This window comes from Neomonachus schauinslandi, chromosome 2 (assembly GCF_002201575.2).
Source record: "Neomonachus schauinslandi chromosome 2, ASM220157v2, whole genome shotgun sequence".
In the NCBI taxonomy this organism is placed as follows: domain Eukaryota; kingdom Metazoa; phylum Chordata; class Mammalia; order Carnivora; family Phocidae; genus Neomonachus; species Neomonachus schauinslandi.
Window position 1 is genome coordinate 102403972 of NC_058404.1, and position 15773 is coordinate 102419744.

General features: G+C 39.2%; 1 protein-coding gene across 2 annotated transcripts in view; it reads left to right on the forward strand.

Moving 5' to 3' along the window:
* Positions 1 to 15304: 15304 nt before the first annotated feature.
* Positions 15305 to 15773, forward strand: part of PRDM5 (PR/SET domain 5) — a 193026-nt gene continuing 192557 nt past the window's right edge. Inside the window, exon 1 of one of the 2 annotated variants that reach the window (XM_021681494.1) lies at positions 15305 to 15538. In XM_021681494.1, coding sequence (XP_021537169.1) covers positions 15446 to 15538 — 93 coding nt within the window. In that variant the 5' untranslated portion in view covers positions 15305 to 15445. The remainder of the gene's footprint in view (positions 15539 to 15773) is intronic. The other variant, XM_044912634.1, reaches the window with a different exon arrangement.

Genomic DNA, 15773 nt, shown 5'->3' on the forward strand with positions numbered 1-15773 from the left:
TGATGGTAGTAACTGAAATCTGGTAATTTTATAAAACTCTTTGAATCATTAATGGTCCCTTTTGTGGCCCAATTGTTATTAGTTGCATCCTCACATCTTTCTTGATTATAATTGCCCTTAATTTGTCTTTTTTATTAGTTTTTTTCTAATACCACTTTTTGTTTTAATCAACTTATTTATTATTTTGTTGTTTTCTGTTTTATTAATTTATTCTCTTACCATTGTTGTATCTGTCCTCCCACTTTCTTTGGGTTTGTTTTGCTTTTTCCACCCCATTGTTTTTTGATTGAAAGATATAGTTCAGGGGCGCCTGGGTGGCTCAGTCCTTAAGCGTCTGCCTTCGGCTCAGGTCATGATCCCAGGGTCCTGGGATCGAGCCCCGCATCGGGCTCCCTGCTCAGAGGAAAGCCTGCTTCTGCCTCTCCCACTCCCCCTGCTTGTGTTCCCTCTCTCACTGTGTCTCTCTCTGTCAAATAAATAAATAAAATCTTTTTTAAAAAAAGAAAGATATATAGTTCATTTATTTTTAATACTTCTTATTTTTTTAAATTATCAAGGCTGTATATCTTTTCAATTAAGTACTACTTTGTTTATACCCTGTGGGTTTTTGTTTTGTAGGGCTTTCTTTCTTGTCGGCAAGTTCTAAATATTTGATTATTACTCATTTTTAATTGTATTGTTCTGCTCAGTATATTCAGCCTTTGTGACATAATTTCAGGTTTTTTTCTTTTTTTTAATTAGTATACATTCTAGTCAATTTAGCTTGTGTGTCCTTGCAAGAGGGATTCTGGGAAGCTGTGCTGTAGAGGGTTATGCTTTGGCTTTTATTTTTTGAGTCCAATCAGTGACTCTATCTTGTAGTTTTTTCCTTCTTTTTAATAATTAAAAAAATTAATTGTGATAAAAATACATAAAGTTTACGTAAGTGTACAGTTCAGTAATGTTAAGAATATTTACACTGTTGTACAACAAATCTGTTGAATTTTTTAATTTTGCAAAATGAAACCCTATACCCATTAAAAAACAACTCCCCATTTCTCCCTCCCCATAGTCCCTGGCAACCGCCTTCTGTTTCTAGAATTCAACTATTCTAGATAGGTCATATGTGTAGAATCATATAGTATCTGTCTTCCTGTGACTGGCTTATTTCATTTAGCATAATGTCCTCAAGGTTCATCCATGTAGCAGTTGTCAGAATTTCCTTCTTTTTTAAGGCCAAATGGTATTCCATTGTATGTTTATACCACAGTTTGTTTAAACATCATCTTTTGGACATCTGCATTGCTTCCACATCTTACAGATTATTTTAAACCCATTTATATTGATGGTACTTATGTCTGTGTTTTGATTTTTTCCTCTTATTTTGTGTTTTCTCTTTAGTGTTCTCTCCTTTTTTTTTTTTTACTTTTTCTACTTCTTCAAAATATCCTGAAAATTTTAACACATATTCCTAACTTTTTCTCTGACAATATCTAGAGCCAATCAACCAAAATTAGGTCCAAACCTTAACATGCTTTTACTCACTTCTGCTTTCTTCTGCATCCTCTGCATATATATATATCTTGTTTGCCGTGTTAACAATGTCTAGAATTACAGGTCTAAGTTGATATTTTAACTGATTTTTGAAGTTTTGTAATCCATAGTGATGTAAATTTACTTATTTATATTCATCACTGTTAATTATATCATTGCCTCAACTTACTTTTATTTCTTTTCTTGCTGGATCACATCTTTCAGAGTCTTTCAGTTTTGGGGGCAATCAATGTTGTGAATCCATCTATATCTGAAAATGTCATTATTTGCTTTTAGGTTTGAATGGTAACTTGGTTGGATATAAAATTCTAGGTTCGGTTCTCTTTTCCTTCATCAGTTATGTGTTTTAAGAGTTTGATCATTGCTTTGCTGTGTGTGATATTGCTAATGAGAGGACTCATGAGAATCTGATTCTCATTCCTTCCTGAGCTTTGTGTTCTGTTCCTTTTTTAGTATTATTTCTTCATTCATTTCCTTCTGAATTTAACTATGATGGTTACAGGTTCTCAGTGGGCCCTTTAGATGTGAGATTTTATGGCATTTACAAGATCATCCTGTTAGCTCCTGACAAAATCAACTCTCTTGACTCAACCTTATGCTTTTTATAATGGTCATATAAGGGAGGAGATCTTACAGCTTCGATTTAAAAATTTTAGTCATCAGACAGGTACAGTAATAAAAAAAACCCCACTAGCTTATAAATAAAGAACAATTGGATCCAAATTGTGTTTCTGGCAAATGAATTAAGTTGAAATTACCTGCTCAGATGGCTAAAGCTTTTTACTAATATTTGTGGAGACTTTGATTTTCCATTTACCTAGTTTCCAAATAGCACTTCCCTCTTTTTTTCCTTCTGATGTGAACCATCTCCCTAGAGGTTACATTTCCTAGAGATGGTTCTCAGGTCCTAGAGAAGACAGTAGAAAATTTATCTCAAAGGCACAGAGAAAGGATGTCGTTTCTTCCAAGAAGGAGTTTTGGGCATATTAGCCTCTTATCTGAGGTCTGGGTAATTACTATGTAAATTTTCCTTTTTCTTACATGCCAGACAGTTCTGTTTCCAGTGTCCTATTCTTTTACAATATCTGCAGTCTGAATAATATCAAAGGGCTGACTCATCCACTCAACTACATTTTCTTCAATTTCCTTCTTTTATAAGGCTGAAGTTTTCCAACTAAGATGGAAATCAAGAGTCTTATGTTTTAGATTTAGAATTGTGTGTCTTTGAAATATTTTAAGAAATCATTCCACAAAAACTTCGGACTGTTTTTTTTCCTTCTGGGTATATAGTTTCATTTCAGTTTACAAGAGAAGCCCGCTTCCTACTCCCCAAAAATTTCTTATCAGGTTCTGAATATCAACTTCTACTTAGGCCAACTTCTAATTGTAGAGCTTCTTATAAAAAAGCCCTTCAAATATCTTATTATCGAGTTTCAGTCAGGGCAAACAATAAATATTCCTGATTAGCACTGACCCCCTTTTAAAAGTTCTTTTTCCCTTTATCTTTTAAAACTAAAGTATACCTACAGGTGACTCAAAATCAAAACCAGTCATCTTTTTGTGACTTAACCATGGATGCAAGAGACATTCCCAAAGAAGGTACAAAAGATGCAGTCCTCCCTCGACCCAGGGCCACTCTCAAGGACAGCCAGAAGAAAGCAAGACAATTTCTGAGCTGGTAGCAGTTGGTAGGACACAAATCTAGACAAACAGGAAAACAATAGCCATCCGTGGGAGGGAAAGGAGCGATAACCACTGGGTACCCCAAAACCAAATTCAGAAGAGTCACAATTCACAGAACTAATTCTTACAAATGTTTTTCTCCTGCTAATTTGAATTCGAAAAAGAAAGGTCAAAATGAAATGTAACCCTTCTCTGTGGACTGCACCCTAGAGACAGTGATCTCCAAGAGCTGACTTTGGTAAGCATTCTTATCCTTCACAGGCTTCTGCTGGTTTCCCAGGATCCCATTGTTAAACTAGTTAAACAAGGAGACCATTACACTGAGGTGGTTCCAAAGCTGTGGTGGCCTACATAAGCAAACCAAAATCGAAGTCTGTAAATGCCTCAAGCTTATGAAATCGAAACACCTAGGACAAGCAAACGTTAGCAGCCAAATGGGTTTCAAGCTATTGCGAATCAATGATTTCCTTACTTTGTGTCCACCTTTTCTCTATAAGAAGTTTCTCTCCACCTCCTATCATTGAAGAGCTGCTCACCACTTCCCATTCAAGACTGCCCGATTTGGATCGATTTTTTGCCCAAATGAAGTCTTAATAATTTTCATATGTTTCAGTTTATTTTTTAATACTATCTGCAGGCTTTGGAGTAAGTGGGGTGTTCCAATGTGTCCCTTCCTTGTCACCAGAGTTGTAGGGGAGGAAAAATAATGTCTTTCTGGGCTCTTGCCTGAGGCTCCCGGTAATAAAAGACAGATTAATAAAAGAAAAACAAACAGAAGTTTATTAACATATACGTATCTCATCTTTTTTTAATTAATTTTAATTTTTATTTATTTTTAGTTTTTTTTTCCAAGCCACCATCTTAAATACCATCTTCAGCCAAAGACAGAAGATGTTGAGGGAAGACGGAAGAAGCCAGTTATGGGAAGTTAGCAGGAAAAGCATGTTAAAGAGTAAGGTTCATTATGTGGATTTTAGTCACTGCTTCTCCATAAATAAGCTTCTTGTGATTTAAAATCACCCTTGTCCTCCTGGCACCTAAAGGGAGACATCTTACAAATGAAGATTTCCTCTATAAATTAAATTTCCTCTGCAGAGGATAACTTCTCCTCTATTTTCAGAGCTTCTCCTGGGTCTGCTATTTCTAGAAAATAATCAGCTCAAAATAATCTTTTATGCCCCAAACGCATATTTTGAGGTGGCATATTCTGCTACTCCTCAATAGTAAGAAGTCAAAGGAGTCCATCAACGCTTGAGAAACTTTTGTTATAAAGAATTAGAGAAATGACACAAGAAAGGTAGAAAACGTGTACATATTAAGTTTATTCTGTATACCAGCCAGTTGCTGTTTACATATAGTCACGCAAGTTGTGCACTGCTCAGCCTCGGAGGGAGACGCTGTCACGGACGGCGCTCTGATGGAAGCCCTCAGGGGCATGGCATGTATGACGTGAGTCACGCTGTCCTCCAGCACTACTTCTAAAGTGGGATGCGGGATAGATAAGGATATAAAATGTAAGACACAGCACCCTCCTTCGAAGACCTTAAAATCTGAGTAGGTAGGTATGAGAAAGAAACCCCCCCACCAACACACACACCTAACAATATAAGATAGTTATTTTTAAGTGCCAAATTAATGAACAGACAACAAAAACTCTGGCTCCATAAAAGCAGGAGAGATCACTTCCAATTTGGGTGCTCAGAGATGGTTTCATGGAAAAGATGAAACATAAATTGGACCGGGAAGGATGGTAGAAGTTAAACAAGAACTTAGTAATGAAAAGGACATCTCAGGCGGTGGAAAAAGGTAAGCACAGCGTTGAGCCAGGTGTGATAAAGTTTGAGGAAAGAGACAGTAAGTGCATTTGATTGAATGAGGAGTCTAAAGGAGTAGGGGGAGTTCAGGTTGGAAGGGGGAGATGGAACAAGGTTGTGAACAGCTTTTTGACTGCAGGATAGGATTTTTGGACTATCCAGTTGGTGTGTGGAACTATTCCAGTTATTCAAGAAAAAGAATGTCAAGGTAATATTTAAGGAATCAGTCTAGCAGTGATGTCTACAATTCATTCAAGCAAAGAAAAGCTAGAGTAGCAAAATCGAACGTAGGGCTTTGAGGGTCTAGGCCATGAATAGTGCCAGTCCTATGGGAAGAGGCAAGACAAGAATGAAATGAATCTAGGTCTAAGGCATCTATCCGTTCAGCAGGGAGTCAGTATTTCAAGCACAGATGCTGGCAGAACTGTTTCCAGAGTGGGAAGATCAGAGTGATTAAACATACTGAGGTCGTGTCACCAAAGGTCTAAAACAAGCAAAGTAAATCAAGCCAGTTTGTTTTGGTTATTTAGTTATTTTAGCTATTTACTATTTGTCACTGTCTATTCTTCCTAGAAGAGTGTTTGACTCCTATGATTGCAACTAAATATATTACATGGGTCAAAGAGGTTCTTTCTTAATATAGTCAATACTTAGAAATTTTTCAGATTCTACATTAGAGCTAATTGTCATATGGAATATTATTGGGATAGGAAATAGTTGTCCTTTGAAAGAAGTGATGTTGGTATGAATAAATATTTTTAAATGAATGAATAAAGCACTCTTTATTCAGTGTGTTCTTTAAAATAAGTTAAAACTCTTGGGGCGCCTGGGTGGCTCAGTTGGTTAAGCAACTGCCTTCGGCTCAGGTCATGATCCTGGAGTCCCGGGATCGAGTCCCGCATCGGGCTCCCTGCTCAGCAGGGAACCTGCTTCTCCCTCTGACCCTCCCCCCTCTCATGTGCTCTCTCTCATTCTCTCTCTCTCAAATAAATAAATAAAATCTTTAAAAAAAATAAAAAATAAATAAATAAAATAAGTTAAAACTCTTCAAAGCTAGTTAAATTAACAATTTTTTTTAAGTAGGCTCCACACCCAGCGTGGAGCCCAGCGCAGGACTTGAACTCACGACCCTGAGATTGAGACCTGAGCTGAGATCAAGAGTCAGATGCTTAAGCAACTGAGTCACCCAACAACTTATTAATTAAATTTGCTATATTATGCTATGTTTTTAATTAAATTGCTTTAATTATATTATGCTATGTAGTTAATATAAATTTGCTATATTGTAATTTAAATTTGCTGTATTATGGATTTTTAATGTCTTCCTTTTGGAAGTTCCACAACTACTATATAATCATAAGCATAAGAAATATTTTACTTACCCTACAATCATTTTAAGTTTCCTGGGCCAAATTCTTCCCTCAGATGTACTTTTGATAACTCACACTGAAGTGAGTGGAAATTTAGCTAGACTATCTGAGGGCAAAATTTGGAATCACATTTGCAAAGATATTGACTTTTCCTGCATGTTTTATTGAGAAATTGGACATTTAAATAGGCTAGGATTATCTGTAATAAAGTATTTGAACTTGATGCCATTTAGACATACTGGGAAAAGGAGAAAAATAACGTTTTACTGCAAGTTGCTACTTTTCAGATTTTGACTTTCATTTCCCCTGGAAAAAAAATATAAAACTGGAGAATTAAACACCTCCATATTTTTCCCTACTGAGCTGGAAAGTTAAAAAGCATTGCAATTGCATGAGTAAAATATTTTTTATAGCGTACAATAACACTGGAGCTGCAGGAGATTGTCAGAAAAGGGGAAAGGAAATCGAAGTGTAGAAGAGGAGCGTGTATGTGTAATATTGGACCCAGGAACCCAGAATAAGTGAACCAAATAGTTTTAAGATTAACTCATATTATTTCATCTCTATGTTCACATTGTGCAATCATTACAAAGATTTCATATGGTTCTGGGTTTGTTTTGTTTTGTTTTGTTTTGTTTGGTGTTGACCTTAATTATCTTGGCTAAATATTAGAGGAATGCAGTGTTCCCAGATGAAACTCAGTCCCGTGTAGACAGAATTCTGCAAGGGATCTGCTTCTTGTGCCCTTGCCCACTCTGGGCACCAGACTTTTGATGGCAAAGCACAGGGAGAAGTCATTCAGTTCTACTGCTGGTATTTAATTACTTTTGGAGGAACTTTTTTAGTTCTTAATGAAAGATTTGTTTAAGATGATTGTGCCCATCCCCTTAATGAGAATGACCTACAGTTTGTTCCTCACACCAATTTATAATTTGCTATGTGCACAGTGTACTACATGAACTATCTACATGTGTTGGGTGTCAGTATTTGTGCCATGTCCGCCCATTTCCTAACCTTGTGTGTAAAGAAACACTTCTGGCCCTTGTGAATCCTCTTCTGTGTCTACCATGTTTAATATGTCCCCACAACTGTTCTTCCAGGTTAAAAATGTCATATCGGGTTGTACCTTCAGGAACCTTCCTGCCGAGTTTCATATTTGCTTATGCACCTCCTCAAACATTTTGTCCATAGATTATCAATTGTCATCAATTGATGTCTAAAAGAGGCTTTACTTTTCTCCTGTGAGCTCGGCAAGATGGTTTGTGTGTTTGTGCAAGACCATAGCACTCTTGTCTCTAAGGTGACTGCTCCATATTTGTGTTCCCTTCCTATCAGTAATATAAATGCTAGCGTGACAGAAATACTATTAAAGCCTCCTTGTAAGAAACGCTTTATTTCCCCACAAATTCACTCTGCCTCCAACTGGGCAAAACCACAGATTGCATGGGACAACCTTTGACATACATTAAATAGACTCTATTTCTCTTCTTCCCATCCTGAAGTAGAAGTATTGGCTACTATATTATTTTCACGTGCTGTTGAATTTGTGCAGTCTCATCGCTTGTATTGCTTATTTTTTGTGCTTGACACATTATGAGTTCTATAAACGCTTCTTGCAGGAGTCTACACTGATCTCAAAGATTTATCTTTTAAATACATAACATGTAATTTGAGTTAAAAATTGAAGACCACCTACAAAGTTTTAAGTAAATGGGGAGTATAATCAAGGACTTCAAACTGATAAAATTAATACACTTTAACTTGTGGAAGGTGTATTTCCTCCCCCATTGGGAGACACAGGTGGTCTATGAGCCCAGAGAAGAACTGTTTCCTACAAGTTCTCATTGGAAAACTTTAGTATCCTGCTGATCTCTGTGGAAGCATCCTTGTCCTCTAGCCAGCATTATGCAGATATTAGAGACACTCTTCTTGTCCTGGAAGGATGATTGGGGGCCGCCATGTGCCACAGTGCAGATTAATAGACTCACTTCTGGGTAATTAGAGCAAAACCTAGATGGCTTGGTGAAGAACACTAAAGCATAGCAATGAAACGTAGTTCTAATCCATGGTAATAATAACAGTAACAACAATTTCTGTTGATTTTGAACCTATTTTGTGGCCAGGGTTCTGCAAAGTTGGCAGTGTGATCCTCACTGTAGTTGTAGAGTGGCTACTAACCTTTCCTATGGCCTCATGTTAATACTTCTCAGCCCTGTGACTCAAACTCATACTCTGATTCCCAAATCCTTGCTGTTTCCATGGCTCCCCACTACTCCTGCAGAGACTGGGAAGCACTCCTAACAGAAAGGAGTTCCCCATGGTGGAAACAAAGGAGGGAGACTATTTTGGCAGTTGTGTCTGGGGAAGAGGTTTCCAGAAGCTATTTTTGTGGGTAGCCTATATAATTTACCACAGACTCTACTATGGTCTGTGTGATTTTTTTGTTTGTTTGTTTTAAACTCTTTTTGCTTCCTTCTGGCCTAAGATTCCTTATGGTGAAATTTTGCAGAAACGTTCAGAACTGATGACTTGAAGAATCAGCATGATGCCAATTTTTTTTTTTTTTTTCCCACAGCTGCAGAGTGGCCTGCAATAGAGACTTATAATAACTGAATTCCTTAGACAGAGAGCAGCAGTGCAAGGCTGGCTGGATTATACTTCATGGAGGAAACATTTGACTCAATGCTATAAGAGGTGCTGTTATTTTTGCCATATTTGATTATTTAAAATTTTTTGGTATCTTTTCTCCAGAGAACATACCTGTCACATAGCCAGAAGTCTTCCAATTTGGTTTTCCATTTGTTGACAAGTTTCTTATAATAATGGGTTTAAGTTACCTTCAGGGCAAGCAGTATTGGTACCTTTCAGAATAATATATTGTTTCTTATTTCTGTCATGTATACAACTTAAATACTTCCCAAATTAGGTTTGGATATAAAAGCTTAAGATCTATAGACCCACTTTAGCAACAGAAAATTTTGTTGGTGTGTTAGAAATAAGTGACATTAATATACTGTGGCCTAATTACGAAGACTTTTTAAAACACAGTAAAATAATGTTAATGAACATTACTGTCTTGAAATCACCTGCAGGACTAAATAAAAAACAATATTCTTCGTTCATATGTAAAATATGTTAATATAGTCCTTGGTTACACCTGGAAAGAACTGAGAGAAATTTTAATATTAATGATTGCCAGTGTTAACTTGCTATGATCACACACTCAGCCTGAGAGGATGGAGTTAGAAGCTTACCTTTCTGGTGATGAAATACTCTGTGAAACTTCAAGCTGTCGAACATAAGAAAGAAACGGTAGAGAGGAGGCCTTATGGAGACCCCGATTCAGTGGGAATTATATCATTGGTTGTGTATGTGCCCCTTCTGATGGAGAGGTCACCAAGACATCAGCACTCAACTGTGATGTTTATTTCAAATAACATTTTCTAAGAAAAGGATGGTTCGTGCCTCTCTGTGCTAAATGATTAGACATTATTATGATAATTATTATTTTACTCTCTACATAGTTTTAGAGAGTTTATAGAAAATGATTAAGATTTCTCCTTACTCATTTGGAATGGTATGCTATGAAGGTGACCCCCTCCCCAGTCCCTTTTATAATAGTTCAGCTTTGAAGTCACCATTTTATTTCAATAAGGGAAAAGGAAAACCAGTAGAACAAATTGTGAGGTTCTGACAAACATGGGAGCATTGGTATTGCTTTTTGGTTAATTACTGATTCTTCTTAATATTATCACTTCTGTGGATTAGAAATGTGTGGATGAGCTAGGCTGTGGTTTTAAATAGGCCAAGCTTCAAAATATGTATCAGGTTCAGGGAAACTTTCTGTAAAAGCAGTGTCTTATCTTACAGTCACTCTCTGCAGAGGAAATGTCCTTGGAGAATCACAGGACTTGATTTTCTCTTCGATACAGTTGATTGAACCCAACTGGAGCATCTGACAACAGAGTAAGTATTTTATGGACTTTGGCCAATCAGATTTGCTGCCCAGTTCTAGAGGAGGAGTTGGATGGGGCATTGGGAGGGGAGTTGAGAGAGGGAGAGAGAGAGAGAGGTTAAGTGGAGAGTTCCTCCTCTCCTAAAGCCTCATGGGAAGTGTAACTGGAAAGTGAACCAGACCGAATGAGCAGGAGACAGAATCAAGGACATAGGAGTTGTCAGTCCTGGGTTTGAATTACCTCCACCACTTCATAGATGTGTGAAATTGACTTATGACTGATCACTTCTCTGGGATTCAGTTTCCTGGTGTGTAAAAGGAGGCAAATAAAATTTACTTTGCCAGACTGTTATGGTAGGGCTGTTAGGGTTTTAAGATAATGGATACCAAGAACCTAGTCTGGTTTCTGGTATATACTAGGCTCAATGCATGGAAACTATTATTCTTGGTTTCCTCCTTGGTTTCCTCCTCTTAGTTTCCTTCAGCTTCCTGCTACCCTTCCACACGCTGCTCCATGAACAGCATTGACTTTTGGGGCCATAACCACTGATTTATCCTTTGGCTTTTCTTTTTTTTTTCCAGGGCCCAAGGCGTCAATGTTTTTTTTTATTATGTTATGTTAATCACCATACATTACATCATTAGTTTCTGATGTAGTGTTCCATGATTCATTGTTTGCATATAATACCCAGTGCTCCATTCAGTACGTGCCCTCTTTAATAACCCATCACCAGGCCCCACCCCCCCTCCCCTCTAGAACGCTCAGTTTGTTTCTCAGAGTCCATAGTTTCTCATGGTTCATCTCCCCCTCTGATTCCCCCCCTTCATTTTTCCCTTCCCTTTAGCTTTTCTTTTTACAACATTACTCACTCTAGTCCGAATAACTTCTAGGTTTTTTCATGTTTTTGTTGTTGTTGTTTGTTATTTGTTTTTTGTAATCTCTACATCTATGTGGGGCTCAAACTCATGACCCTGAGATTAAGAGTTGCGTGCTCTATGGACTGAGATGGCCAGGTGCCTCTAGGTTTTTTTCTAATTAAAGAATTTAATGACTATGTTCTGGTACCACATATAAGTCTTTGGTATCATCACTTAAAACCAAGAGATTAAGGAAAAATAAATATGCAGAATTTTTCAGGTTTCAGGGTCATCTTTTCATGGTGCTGTCGCTATTGTAGAATCAGTGCTAAGGAGAAATGATTTTAGAGCAAGAATCCAACAACCCAACTATGGATTTTATTTTCAGAATTTTTTTTTTTTTTTTTTTGAGTCACACTAAATAGATCTTTATTCTTTTCTTCTCGGGAAACTTGGTTTCATATTCATTCACTACAAAATCCTTCTGACTCTCAGGAAACTAAAGACAAATAACACTCAGTGTTTTGTTTTGTTTTTTTTCTATTAGGCTTTTATTCTATCATGGCAGTTGGAAACAATCATTAATAACCAAGACACAATCAAAAGGATTCTGGTAAAATAATTAATTAATATAGAATCATCATTCAAGTCTTTCCTTGTAATGAAAAACAAGGCCTGCACCAGCACACAAGTTTGAATTCAATAAGTAGAGTTTGCTTTAGGCATATCAGTGAAAAAAATTTCCTCCAGGAGCAAATTTGAAAATAAGGAGACACGTTTTTAGAGTCATTTCTCTTGCATCAAAATTTTCTAGAATAAGTAAATCAGGTGTGTGGTAGTACTTTGATGTCAATATTTTGGTTTTCTTACTTATTTTTTAAAGACTGGATTTAAACTCATGATATAAAGCAGACATTTAATTTCCCGTTTTTCTAAAGATAATATTGAAAGGTCACTTTCTAGCTTTTAAAGTTCTAAGAAGTGACTCATTGTACAACTACTGTCTTTACAGGCTTCAAAATCAAATTTCCGGTCAGTATTATGCATTCTGATTTGGCAAACATGTATCCTTTTTTATGTGTTGTAATAGAGATTATTATTAAAAGCTTTTTATTACTGATTTCCATCTTTTAGGCAGATCTTCTGAACACTCCATCATATAGGTAAAAAGAACATTGTAGTCTTTGATGAAATCTACTGTTTGTGCCAATTATAACAAAATCTCTGACAGAGATTCATAAAAGATCTGGAAAGTTTCTCATTTTATTACTTCCAGACTTATCTTTACACACATTTATTTTTTACTATTTATTAATTGATAAAGATACATACATTCAGAAAGATGAGCATTCTCAAGCTGACAACTTTGCTCCCCAAAACATAACACGCAACAAAAAGGGAGATATGCCAAACAAGGGTCATCAGTGAATGAGGGTTGTGTCAGACCAAGACCAGAAAACATTTCTTTTTCTCTCTAATGACCAAAAGCTGTGGAAACTTCTGTGCCCAAAGAGACATGGCAGAGCATTTGACTGAAAAGCCAGTGTGGCTTAAGGGCTAGAACTGAAAGGCTTGTGTCTGAAAAAGGACTGAGTGCTCTGGGGAAAATGCCATGGCCACCCTCTGGATTGTGATCTGGTTCCAGCTGGGCTCAGGGGACCTGGTGTGCCCTGGGTGTAGCACTGGTTTACAGGACCCTAGGAAAACCGACTTAGTCCAGATTTCTTTGGGGTACAAGTGAAATTTAGGCATATCATTCATTCACTAGTTTGAAAATCTCAGATTAGCCTCAGAATTGACTTTTAAAGATTTTATTTATTTATTTGACAGAGAGAGTGAGAGAGCACAAGCAGGGGGAGCAGGAGAAGGAAAGGGAGAAGCAGGCTCCCCCCTGAGCAGGGAGCCTGATGCGGGCTCGATCCCAGGACCCTGGGATCATGACCTGCGCCGAAGGCAGACGCCTAACCATCTGAGCCACCCAGGCGCTCCCAGAATTGACTTTTAATCAAGAAATATTTACTGAACACCTGTTATGTGTTTCAAGGCCATTTAATTTCAAATTCCATTCAAATAAACTATTGATTTATTTATTTGAAAGATCGTGTTTATTTATTTTAGAGACAGAGACAGAAAGCCCGCTTGCATGCGTGCATGGAGAGGAGGAGCAGAGGGACAAGCAGACTCCGCGCTGAGTGTGCTGAGTGCGGAGCCCAACGCCAGGCTTGATCTCAAGAGCCTGAGATCCTGACCTGAGCTGAAACCCAGAGTCCGAAGCTTAACTGATGGAGCCACCCAGGTGCCCCAAACTATATTTATTTATTAATTCATTTCCCCTCTACAGAAGATTAGATAGTATCTTCAGTGGTGGGTTGAAGGGATGGAAACTCAGAGAATAATTAAGACATTGTTCTTCTCACCCCTGACAAAGCTACTCTCATATTTTTCAAAAAAGAGGATCATTTATTCTATTCTTTAATCTGCAAATATTGTTATTATATGATTTTAATAAAATTCTTCTAATTAAGAAATGAGGAACTATTTTCATTCCAAGGCTTTTCTTAATCAAGAAATAGAAATCATTTCCATGATGTGTGTGTGTTGCTAAAAACAAGACAGCAGGCCCAAAATGGAGTCACTTATGCTAAGCTCCATGTTATCAAACTGAGATTCAAACTAATTCCTTTTGGCTTTTGTGAAAATGTCATTTTAAACCAGTCAATGGGGAGTTGCCTGATGAGTACTAGACAGGTAATCTGCCAGATGGATACCTGCCATCATCTAAAAGAAAGTAACCTTGCAACAGCCAATCTGCTTTTTTGTTTAGTATAATTTCCTTGTTCCTGCTTTCTTCTGCCTGTAAAAGTCTTTCATTTAGTACAGCTCCTCAAAGCTGTTTTCTGTTTGCTAGATTGCATGCTGCCCCATTCATGGATTGTTGAATGCAGCCAATAAAATCTTTAAAATTTATTTAGTTGAATTTTATTTTTTAACAGTGTGCTCTTTAATGTTATTTTTAATGGTTTATAAACAACATCAAATGTTTATAGGAACATCAAATGAATTCCAAAAGACCTCAGAGTAGAAAATTATCAAGAATATCAAGAGAAATGAACAGAAAGCTCCTAGCTTGTCTTAAAGGAGAAAATAGCCTTTCAAAATTTCTTCTGAGAAGTACCAAACTTTATTAAAACCACTAGAACAAGGCTTCTGTTGTTTCCTTGCTGTGATACAGGATTCAACTGTTTGGGCGTTCCCTCCCATCTCCCCCACCTCTCCTGCTTATGTCTGAAGATCTGACAGGTCTGGTGATTTCCAAGCAAGAGAGGACTCAGGAATGGTGTATCTTGGGAAGTGTAAGAACTTCCCCTGGGTTACAGCACCATACAAGAACTAGTTTCCGCTGGATTTAAATAGTAAGTTGTTCGCGACAAATTTTGAATTAACTTGAAATCGATTAGTTGCAGACTGTGTACACCCCCTTTTCCTGTACGTTAATCACCATACTTACTGATCCCCTATGAATTCAAATCCCTGAAACAAGCATTAAAAAACAAACAAACAAAAACGCATAACTTAGATGTGAGAAGCACCCAAAGTTCCTAGTCCTTAGGGTTGGCTTTCAGTAGCCGGGCAATAAGCATACTTTCAGAGTCTGGAATTCCATAAAATTATTTGGGAGGATACCTCCAGCTGTGTCATGGCCCATTTCGTTTTGCATCTGAAAACAGTAAAATTCCCCGATTAGGAGTACTACTAGCTCAGCGGGGCAAAACCCAGAGCTGGACAAGGGCGGGTCCGTAAGCTGCAGCGCCCTGCGCGGCGGGGAGCAGACGGGTCCTCTCCTCTCGCCGGTCTCTGGGCTTGAGGCCCCGAGGTCAGCACCGCTCCCGGCACCGCGCCCGGCGCGGGTCCGAGCCGCCAACTTCGGGCCAATCAGCGCGCGGCGTCTCTGAGACCGCAGCGCCCCGGCCCGCGCCCCCCGCGCCCCTGCGGCAGCAATGGCAGCAGCGGCCGCGGCGGCTCCGGGCTGAGCCAGACCCGGGACTAGGAGGGGCTGAGCCGCGGGGGATCCTGGAATCGGCGGGGGAGGTGGGGATTCTGGGAGGAAAACTCCATTTCCTCCTTCCCCGCCGGCCTCTCCCCTCCACCCCAGCACCCCAAATTTCGATGTGTCGCCGCCCGGGCGCAGAGCGCTGGTGCTGAGCGAGGCGGCGGCGGCCGCGGCCGGGAAAATGCTGGGCATGTACGTGCCGGACAGGTTCTCCCTGAAGTCCTCCCGGGTTCAGGACGGGATGGGGCTCTACACGGCCCGCAGAGTGAGAAAGGTGGGTGACCCGAGGGCAGCCTGCGCGCCCCTGCTCCTGCCGCGCTCTGTGCGCCTCCCGGGGTCGCCCCTCCACCGGGGCCGGGGGCTCCGCGGGCGTCGCTGCCGTCGCCCTTAGCCGGGGTCGGCCGGAGTCCGGCGGGCAGGCCGGGGCTGGCGGGGCGGCCTTCGCCTGCCCGCGCCTCCCGAGCCGGCTGCGCCACGTAAGTGCCTGCGGGGCGCCCTCCGCTGCCGGC